Raw genomic sequence first — 10,937 nt, 5'->3', positions numbered from 1 at the left:
CACTCCTTCCGCTACCGACTTGTGTACGGAACTCTTCTTGGTGGTGTCCTTCTTTAACTCAAGGATCATATCGCCCGTGCGTGAGCGGCGGATGCTCCACATGTCCGCGCCCAAATCCCTGAGAAGGGCGTCTCCTCTCATGGCCTTCAAAACCTCGGAGTATTTCGACTCGTTGGTTTTCAGGATAAGAGCGTCGCCCTTTTTCGTTCGCTTCCCTGCCGGTTTGGGTGGAGTTATTTTTGCTGGAACTTTCTCTACCTTTTTTCTTGGCCTTAACCTCGGTCCACGGGCTACCATAATTATCGGGTATCCCCTGAAACATAGCATGAATGTACTTGTTGCGGTATCACGCATATGTACATCGTATTACAGCAAACGTATCGTGAAACAAAGGATGATTGTTTTTTGTTCCGTTAAAATTTACCAAAGAATACTTTTAGTACTCGTCATAAAATAGTGGAAACTAGAACGCGTGAAAATAAAATTGATTTAAAATAAAAATTACCAACTCAGCCAGAAGTCGGTTTCGTTGAATTTGGGCTTAGAAAACGCTGCCATATAGGGTCTTTTTCTAATTCCCGTCGTAATAAGGAAAGCCATTCTAATTTTCATCATTTGCTGGATGGATTTAGTTAATACTCCAAAAGTTCTTGTACTGATTTGACTAAAACACACTTACCTTCCGATCCGTGAACCTTGAAATCACTGAAAAGCGACTATTAAAGCATATTATTGAAATTACGCAACTGACTTTATTGCTAAAATTCGTCGTACCGTTTTAAAATCCGTCCAACAAAATTTTTCATCGTCCGAACTAAAAATCACAACAATGTTTACGAAGCTAACGCGCATGTATTTGTGTAGGACGGCATGACAAAAGTTATTCTACAAAATTTCTGCAGGTCAGGCAAGTTTTTCTGGCTGTAGAATAACGACAATGCCTTGCGTGAGTTATTTTCATTTATGAATGCCGGAAATTAGCACGATTAGTCGACATTGTCTTCTTCGTCGCACGAAAAAACGTAGGAAATTTGGCTGGTAGGACTTCTTTAATGATAAAAAGCATTTAAATAGATCTCAGCTCACTTTGATTGATTGCGTATGATAGACAACTAACTAAAATATTAGGGAATAACTAGTTTTGCATTGTGTGTCATAAAAATGCTGATATTTTTAATAATTTGTGTTGGATAGGACGGGAATAGGCAATTACGACGATGTAGCAACATACCCTATGAAAACCAAGGTTTGACAAATATTCTGTTTTATTAATGAGGAAACAAAAAATCGACATTTTCCATTCTGAAATCTTGGAACGAACTTTTGAACAAAAAAAAAATCGAGACGTGCTGTGAGCTGTCCTGTTAAAATTTTTGATTGTTTATTCCATTCTTTTCCAATCTGGGACGTTAATCCTTAATTATCAGTGCCAATAAAATTGATCTGAATCTAATTTCAGTTACTATTTTCATTAGTTCGTTCACTCTTTAGTCTCTGGTTTTAATTTCTTAGTAACCAGAGTCACGTTTTTAACGGCTATCAGCCCTGTAGTGAGCAAATGCCCTTTTTTTAGAGTGTACAGCAGCTTGTATGCAAGCAGCTGAGGCAACCCCTAATCCTCTTTTATGCAAGCTTCCATACCACTAACAGGAAACCACCAAAATTGCAACGACTTTTATGAGTTCGGGTGGGTTGGTGGTTGACTGGGCTTTCGCACGCGGCTTCAAACGAAAACAGCAAAAACACGGATTCAATTTTCGCAAAAAATACATTTTATTTGTACCGCAGTGGACACGACAAAGTAGTACGTCTATATAGGAATCAGGATGATATTTTGAATTCAAAACTGACTTACAGCTGCTGGGTTTAAATTGTTATTATTAATTTTCCTTTCCTTTGTTTTGTTTTTTTTTCGTTTATCGAAATATTTCTCAGTCAAATGTCGAAAACACACACACGCACACACCGTGCTCTAAAGCTGCTCTGCTCTGTGTTATGTTGCGGGTTGCTTTGATCTGATCTGTCTGTCTGTCGACACTCGACAATGACACGAGTAATTGTGTTGGTTGTTGGTTGTTGGATTGCTTGATTTTGATTTACGGTTGTATACTGTTTAAGTTTTTTTTCATAATTTTTGCTCTAACTCTGAGTAATGATACTCTCTCTCTGCTCTGTCGTTGCGTCGTGGCACATTTTACATTTTAATGATTGAGTTTTTAAAAACTATAAAAGGTACATAAGATCTGTGAACGTAACAAAACTACATAATTCAATCATTTCCCACACTTGCCGGCTCCACAGCGTCCGATCATCGATATTGTTTATGATGTTTTCTTTATAGCAACTATTATAGCACGTATGATTTAAATGTTATTATGTGTTTTATTGTTTACTCCGAAGCTAATGCATTAATCTAATGATAGTGTGATGTATTAGTACGGCACAGAATCTTAACTGAGACACAGATTAAGACAGGGTTTGGCACTTCAACTAAACGGAAATCTCATGGCTTACTTCTCATTTGGAGTATGACAGGTGGAAAGATTTTACTTTGTACAGTTATGCTAACCTAATGCTTATTACAGTCAACTGCAGTTATCCGTATTTTCTATATTGGCACGTGATCCTCCACCTTTTATTTATGTTTTCGCTTCTGTTCGTTTGTTGATTAAATAAGAACCACATAAGCTTGGAGAAACGCTATTCTACAAAGTTTTTTTTTTGTTTGTTTCTGGCATGATATCATGATTTTATCACTCTTCTGATGGCAAACGGAAACTTGTACATTGGTTGGAGCATTCGACTTGTGAATCGACTTGTCTTCGAATTTCGGTGTTTGTTTTTTTTTTTTAACCCATCGCTCTCTCTGTTCCTTTAAAAAGAAAACCGGACACTACCACAGAAGAAAAAGGAAAGAAATCTATTAAATTACTTTGAACTTGTTTTCCTATTATTTGCTGGAATGTGTCTAAGACAAATCGATTCGTCCCTTGCCACGCTTGTGCTCCGCCTCACACGGATTAGCCTATTTACAGGTTTTCAATGGGTGCTTAGTTTAGAGACTTACCTTTGTGGAAAACTAGGGATGAGAGTATTTATTTGTTTTCAATGTACAAAAAGTTACATCAAATCACAACTAGGTTTTTTTTCTTGCTTCATGTATGCTTACGGTACGATTTATCCTAAGACGTCCTACCGTGGGAAGTAGAATCCTTCTCATCTATGATGATTTTTTTTTGCATATCGTCACACTCGAAAGGGGCTATTTTTCCTACGTATTTTAATTTACTAACGATCTCATCAGTGGAGGGTAAAACTAATAAAACAAAAAAGAAACGAATCTCTTACAGATATGGCACATAAAATTGTGTTCTTCCTCTATTTAATAATAAATAATTTGCACGAAAAAACTTCCTTTCTAAATAAATAGTACGCTACACAACTAGATAAAGAAACAATTTTCCTACGAAATCATGGGTTGCTTTGTCTGTCAGTTTTTCTACTCTTCCGCCGCGACGGTGCGGGCCTCTAGAAAGCTGAAAATCTCCCGGTACTCCTTGACGCGGGCAATCATCAGCGGCGTAAGCTTTTTGTTGTTGGTGGTGTTGGCCCGGGCGTGGTACTTGTCCACCAGCAGCTTAACGATGTTGATGTGATTGTGCTGGGTGGCTACGTACAGCAGCGAGTTACCGTACGCGTCCTGCTCGTTCGGATCGAACCGGTAGTACTCGAGCAGGTAGTCCAGAATGTCCTCGTAGTTTTCCTGTACCAGATAGAGGAGGACGGACGGTTCGCTGTTGCGCAGCCGTTCGACGCTAGCACCGTTGTTGAGCAGAATTTTCACTATATTTAGGTTATTGCACACCACCGACTTGATGAGCGGCGTTTCACCGTGGTAATCGAGGGCGTCCAGCTGGCAGCGATTGTCCAGCAGCAGCTGGACGAAGCGAACGTTACGTCGGCTAACCGCTAGGTGGAGGGGAGTCGTTCCGGAACGGTTTTTAGCGTTGACGTCCGCTCCGGCACGGATCAGCTCCTGGGCGATGTCGTACTCGTCCCGTTCGACGCACAGGTGAAGTGCCGTCTGGCAGAATTCGTCCTTGTAGTTGATGTGTTTTGCGCCGGAGGCGATCAGGATGCGGGTGATCTCTTTCGATTGGGAGTAGACGGCGTTGATGAAGCAGAGCGGAGCACTGTTGACGTCGACGCCGTTCCGCAGGAGGAAGTTCAGCATCGGGATGTTGCTGTTTAGGATGGCCATGTTCAGCGGTTGGAAGTCCGAGCTGAGCGGGTAACTGATGGTGGCCCCATGTCGGAACAGGATTTTCATCAGCTTGAAACCGTTTGTGTACATGGCGAAGGCTAGGGCGTTTAGGCCGTACTCCCCGCTGGTGTCCGTTCGGACGCCCTGATCCAGCAGCATTCTAGCTATCCGAAGGTAGCCTTCCTTGCAGGCGATGTTTAGGGGGGTGTTTTTAACCAGATTGGTGTTGTTGACCAGCTTGCGGATGCCGGTATTCGACAGAAGATAGCCGAGCACACGGTAGCGGTTGTAGCTGGCTGCGGCATGAATTACGTTGTTGCAGTTCGAGTAGATCCGGGTGGGATCCACTTTTCGGTCAGCGATCAGGTAGCGTACGACGTCCAGATTGTCGAATTCGATGGCTTTGTGCAGCAGGCAGAGCTCACTGGAGAAGGAGGTCAGTTCCGTGCCGGAATCGATCGCAAGAGAAACCAGTTCCTTCGGGTTTTGGTATTGAATCAACCAGAAAACGGGTAGTTTTTCGTCTTCGCTCATCACGTTTACGTCCGCCCGGTGCTGAACAAGCACTTTGACAATGTCCAGCAGATTTAGCCGGCAGGCTAGATTAAGGGCCGTGTATTTTGCGCTGTTTACGGCATTTAGATCCACACGTTTATTGCGAGCTAAAACTTCCGTTGCTTGCAGATTTCCGGAAATGACAACTTTCTGCAGGATTGTCATACCACTCGAATCAGTCCGATTGTAGTCGAAAGTCTTCAAGCGGTGCAGCATTTCGCTGACAAATCCATGATTCTCCGAAATTACAAACAGATGCAGATCCTGATGGGCATTGTAGCGATCTAAGTTTTTGAGAAAAACTCCTACGTCCCCAAGAAACATTGACAAATACAGCACCAGCATTTTGCGATCTTCGGGCTTCAGTTTGCAGTATTGACCAACAAGAAAGTGTGACTTTACGGTCCGCCTGAGCAGGTATTCCAGCAGTTTCTTTCGCTCCTCACTGATTTCGTCGTAATCCCGATTGAGCATGTCAATCATATCTTTAAAGTTCTCAGCGATTGCACAATCGATCAAGCTGTACTGGCACAGTTCCTTCGAAACCAACGCCCCGAATCGTTTGCCTCTCAGATCCGATCCATTGCTGACGTTCTCCTTCAGCAGCTGGAGATCACCCTGTCGTACCGACTCGTACAGAATCTCCTGCATCTCGAACCACTTCCATCGTTCCTTATACCGCTCTTCGAAGTCGCCCAGCTCCGCCGGAGCTTCCTGCATTTGCGCGCCACCACCGTACAGCCGAAAGCCAAACTGCTTGAACACCAGCGCGTTCAAAAACACCGTCGCACCGGAATTGAACACCAACAGATCCAACACCAGCGAGTCCTGTTCCAGATAACTTTTCAGACTTCTCCCGCTCAAAACCGAGGCACCGCCTCGGACACCGTTACCATTCGTCGCCAGACCATTGACCGCTCCCAGAATCTCCAGCAACTCAAGCAAAGCAAACTCCAGCCCAATCTGCACGAAAGCCGGCAGTTCGCCCAAACACTCCAACACCCCGTCCACCGTCGCGCACTCGAACTTCTCCAAAATCTGAATCACATCGTTCACCTTCGCATCGAACAACTCCTGCAGCAGCTCCTCATCCCGTTCCCGATACTCGGCCAACACCTTCCCATCAACGGCAATACCGCGCTGCTTGAAAAACTCCCCCATCACCCGGTAGCGATTCTGCAGCAAAAAGATATTCTCATAATACGTCCGCCGCAGTTTCTCATGCAACTGGCGAAAATCCTCCTCGTTCAGCTGCAGTCCCATCTCCTTCAGAATCTTCCTCGTAAAATGGTGATACTTCCCGGCATCGTCGATTCGCGTGCGACCCTTAACCGGATTAATCCCAAACAACCGATCCGGATCCATCAGTTCCTGCAGCTGCTCCAGATGGCGCACCACCATCAGGGTTTCCTCGTTCTCGCGCACACTGCCGTACGGTCGAAGCAACTCCTTCAGCGCCAGCGTCGAGTCCGAGATGGAGATCGACTTCGATATGTCGTACTTTTGATAGCTCTGGTGCAGATAGGAGTGCACCAGCTTCCGGATACTCTCGAAACAGGGATTCGCTCGCAGAGCCCGATAGACCACGGAAAAGTTACTCAACGTCACCCGCAGCCTCGTCTGATGGTACTGCATGTGGTAAAACCGAAACTGAATGTTCTTCTCGATAAACGACAACAGCTTCAGCTCATTTGCCATTCCCAAATACATCTTCTTCAACTCCCGGATGATCTGAGCTGTTTCGTCCTCATTGTAGAACACGTGATCGAACTGAATGTGACTCAACGTGTGCAGATTGTGATCGCCGATGTACTTGGCGAACGACTTAACCTGGGCCAGATTTCGCAAACGGTAAGCCGTCCCGAGGAACGTCTTGTACGCCTCGATCAGCTGAATATTGATTACATAGAGAAAAAAGCGATACACCGACCGGAGACTGTCCTGCATCAGCTTGTACTGGCTCATGTCCAGCGATTTATTGGCGAAATACTTGGCAAGCGAATACTTTTGCGAGAAAAAATCCCGGATATCCTGGCTTTTATTGCCCACCTTCACCGAAGCCAGCACATGATCGAGCACGTTCTCCAACATCCGCACGAAGGTCGGATTCTGATCGCAACTCCGCTTCGACTCGTCCATCAGGTGGAGCACCCTTTTGATCGCCAGAATGCACAGCGACTCATTCGCCAGTACGTCCATATCCACAATGATGGCATTCTCCACGTAGTAAGCGATCTTTTTCACCGTATACATCTGCTTAATCTGGTCGTAGCTTTTCCGTATCCGACGAAAAACTATCCGGCTGCGCCGGCAAATTTTCCTACCGAGCGCTTGCAGCTCGCGCGAATTCACTTCCTTCTCGATAAGCTTCAGCTTATTCCGACTCAGCTCGGTCACGGTCTGTTGCTTAATTTTGCTCAACTCTCGGCGGCTCACCACAAACTGCGCCTGTCGCTTCGCGAGCCGCAGCTTCGGATGTCGCCGGTGCCACAGTTCGGGGATTGTTTTCCGCTTCTCCTCGCATCGCAAGCAGCGAACAAAATCCTCCACACACCACTTACCGCCCGCGGTATCCCGCGGTTGCACACCCTCCTGCAGTACGAGAAATTCCTTCTGTCGGATTTCATTCATTACCTTCTCCCGGTCAGCTGCCGTCAGTTCCCCGTCGTCGTCGCGCATCGCAGCAATCCGTTGCAATTCCACACTAGCACGCTTCCTCCTGGCGACGTATCGCAGCAGGCGCTCCTCGCGGATGCACGCGATGAGATCCAACAACAGCTGCGCCGTCCATTGGAACGAGAAACCGCTTGGCCGCCGCCGGTCCCCCACCGTGGCCGCCCGCAACTCGTAACAAACCGCCTCCAAGTACGACATAATCATATTTTTATTAATAACAAGCTTATAAATCTCGAAGCCGACGTGTTTCTCCAAGATGGCTAAAAATACCCCGATCAAGTAGGTTATCTCCGAAAGGGGAACGTGTTTGTAAAGCTTCCGCTCGCGGCGCCGCTCGACGTCCTCCAGAAAGTAACAACACTCGCAAATCATTCGCAGCCTCAGAACGAACCTGTCATCGAGATCGTTCAAATCATCGCCGCAGTAGTTTTCCCTCAAATATTTGGTATAGTTCAGTATCAACTCCACGCGCCGTTCAGCCTCTTGATCACCATTCGCGCCACCATCGCCGGCACTTTTCTTCCGAATATTTACCCCTCCTCCACTTGCCCCACCCCCAACCGTCCCGTACCGATAGCCATACTCCACCAATTGATACTCCAGAAACACCTTCATCCGCTCTCCGATCGTCACCCCCTTTACGCCCAACTCATCCACCACCCGTCGAATCAATTTCATCTTCGTATGAATATCAAAAGCCCTTTTCTCCAGATAAATCTGCAACAGTTCCACCGAGCCTCGCCGCACCAACCGATAGACCGTTCGATCATCGGTCCAGCCCTCGAACTCCTTACGAATCATAAACTCGGCCACACTGCGGCAGCCGCAGTCCAGCGCCAGTTCCGATGCCGTCAGGCCATCCCGGTTCTTCAGATCGCAATCGCTGCCGGCCCCGAGCAGCAGCTCGATCAGTTTCGTTCGGTTGCGCTTGGCCGTCACGGCCACGTGCAGCGCACTGTTGGCCGCCCGTTCGTCCTGATAGTCGATGTCGACCTTGGCCAGTGCCGTCCGGACCGCCTCGTAGTGCCCGTTGGCGACCGCCTTCAGGAAGTCCATCCCTGGTTAGTTTGCTGCCACGCACCCGGATGTGGTTGTTCAGGTTTAGACGGTGTAACAGCGCAGGCCAGCAACGATGATCGCAGTAAGCATGGTGCCGTTGCCGTTGGCTGCCGGTTGCGATGGAAAGCGGTCTGGAAAAAAACAAACAAAAAGAGAAGAGTTGTTAGTAGGTCCTACTGCTGATTGACTGGAATTTATTTTACAATTTTGATTTAACGTTCAAAGTATTTTTTCTAACACGAGCTTGCGCCTGCTTAAAAAAACAGTGGATTTTTTGATACTCATACATTTTTGTTCACTGAAAAAAATAAAAAAAAGTAGAGGGTTGTTTTCAAGACACACCCGCATGTTTAACGTAGGACTACGCAAAATTGATGTTATAAAATACCTATGAAAAATGGCTCTGTTCACCGTTACTATTTCTCAATATCCTTTAAGTTAATTATGCTGAAACTGCTCTGCTCGCCGCTGAATATATCATTACTATATTCTCGGTAGATTCAATAAGGAAGGACAGCGCCGTAGCATGCAGATGGCCAAACTGGCCACCGCCAAGGGCGCTAGCTCTTTGGGGCGCCATAAACGGCCTGAACCTCGGTAAGGCACTCGAGTGTAGCGAAGTACTGGATACTGGGAGTTGTACGAATCATATATGACAGTCAAATTCTAAAAAAAATAAACTTCGAAAAACCATTAATTAAAAAAACAAGGGGGCGCCAAATCAGGCATTCGCTAAGTCCACCACAATATCATGCTGCGATTCACTAGAATCAGGTCTAGCATTTGATTCAAAACCTGATTCAAAATGTAGACTAGAACAAGAAATGTGCTACAGAATCTGGTCTAGGCTCGAAATTGACTCTTGGTCTAATATGTGGTTCAAAATCTGGTCACACATCTGATCCAAAATCTGATCAAACATGCGGTCTAAAATATCCAAAACCTGGTTCAACTTTGTTAAAAATCTGGTCAAAAACCTGACCCAGAATCTGATGGAGGTTCAACATCTGGTTCAAGTCTAGATTCTGGTCCGTAATATGACCAAAATCAAATTATAAATGTAGTCCTAAATCTGATCCAGAGTCTAGTTCATTTCTGTTCCAAAATTTTTGACCAAATCTGGAAAAAAATTGTTAAGAAATGCGGTCCGCAAACTAGTTCAGGTCCAAAATACGGTCCAGGTTCAGAGTCTGGTTCCGAGCCTGATCCAAAATCTAGTTAGTGGCCCAAAATCTGGTTTACATTCCAGCCCTGTTCCAGAATCTAGACCCAAATTTGATGTGAAATCTGGTCCAAAATCTGATAAAAAATATGGTCCAGAATCGGGGAAAGGTCCACAAACTGGTCCTGGTAAAGAATCTAGTCCAAAATCTGATAAAAAATGTCGTCCAAAATATCGCATAAAAGCTGGTTCAAATGTGGTCCAGACCAGGTCTAGAATCTGGGTTCAAAATCTAATCCAAAGTTTGATTTAAAACCTGGCCTAAAATCGGAACAAAAATGAGGTTCAAAATTGGGTCTAGATTCTAGTGTCTAGTCCAAATCTGTTCTAAAATCTGAAACACAAGTCGATAAAAAAAATGCGGTTAACAATCTAATCCAGGTCCGGAATTTGGTTCAAAACCTGATCCTAAATCTTATTGGTGGTTTAAAAACTGATCAAAAAACTGTGGCCCAAAATCTGCATCAGAATCTGGTCTAGAATCTACAGTGTGACACATATATATTCGAACTAAACTCGTTTTATGCTTGCAACGGCATATACAATTAATACAATCAAACTAATACCATGTGTGAGTGTCATCATGACTTAAGACTTACTTGACGTAGTTTCATCTTCGTATTGTGCCTTATTCGGTGTACACGCATCAATGTTCGAGTTGCGGTCGTTGATAATAAATAAATTTCGAAACGCTGCTGCATACAACACTATTTTTCGTGACCTCAAACATCTCGGCATAAAAAGAAGATTTGCATACTATACAGTAAAAATATTTGTCACGACAGAATCTGCTGAAAACCGTAAAAAAATCCGGAAGAAATCGAAGCGTTAGAACTGCAGAGGTCAAAAAGGTTGTCCGAGAGCGAATCCGTCGCAATTGCGACCGGTCCGCACGGAAAATGGCAGCTGAGCTGCATATCAACAGGGAATCTCTTCGATAACGGCTGGAAAGATGCAAACTGCTGTTCCGCCGTCGGCATGGTGATTCCGAAGGGATCCTTTCTGATGAGAAGTTGTTTCTGTTCTGTAAACCCCGCATCATGCTCAAAATGATCGGTTATGGTCGGTTTCGATCATCGTCTTTTCAAAGCACAAACGGAATGTACCACGATACCAAAATTCATCAGCGGTCATGGTATGGGGGAGGCAATTCAAAGAAAG

General features: G+C 45.1%; 1 protein-coding gene across 1 annotated transcript; it reads right to left on the bottom strand.

Annotated features, from left to right (window-relative positions):
- Positions 1-3,499: 3,499 nt before the first annotated feature.
- On the bottom strand, positions 3,500-8,551 carry LOC128743930 (uncharacterized). Its single transcript, XM_053840634.1, has 2 exons — positions 8,057-8,551; positions 3,500-8,014 (listed from the first exon to the last, which is right to left on the bottom strand). The coding sequence occupies exons 1-2, from the start codon at positions 8,549-8,551 to the stop codon at positions 3,500-3,502; spliced, it is 5,010 nt and encodes a 1,669-aa protein (XP_053696609.1).
- Positions 8,552-10,937: the final 2,386 nt, after the last annotated feature.

Source organism: Sabethes cyaneus, chromosome 3, assembly GCF_943734655.1.
Source record: "Sabethes cyaneus chromosome 3, idSabCyanKW18_F2, whole genome shotgun sequence".
Taxonomy (NCBI): Eukaryota; Metazoa; Arthropoda; class Insecta; order Diptera; family Culicidae; genus Sabethes; species Sabethes cyaneus.
This window is presented reverse-complemented; position numbering and strand designations above follow the sequence as displayed.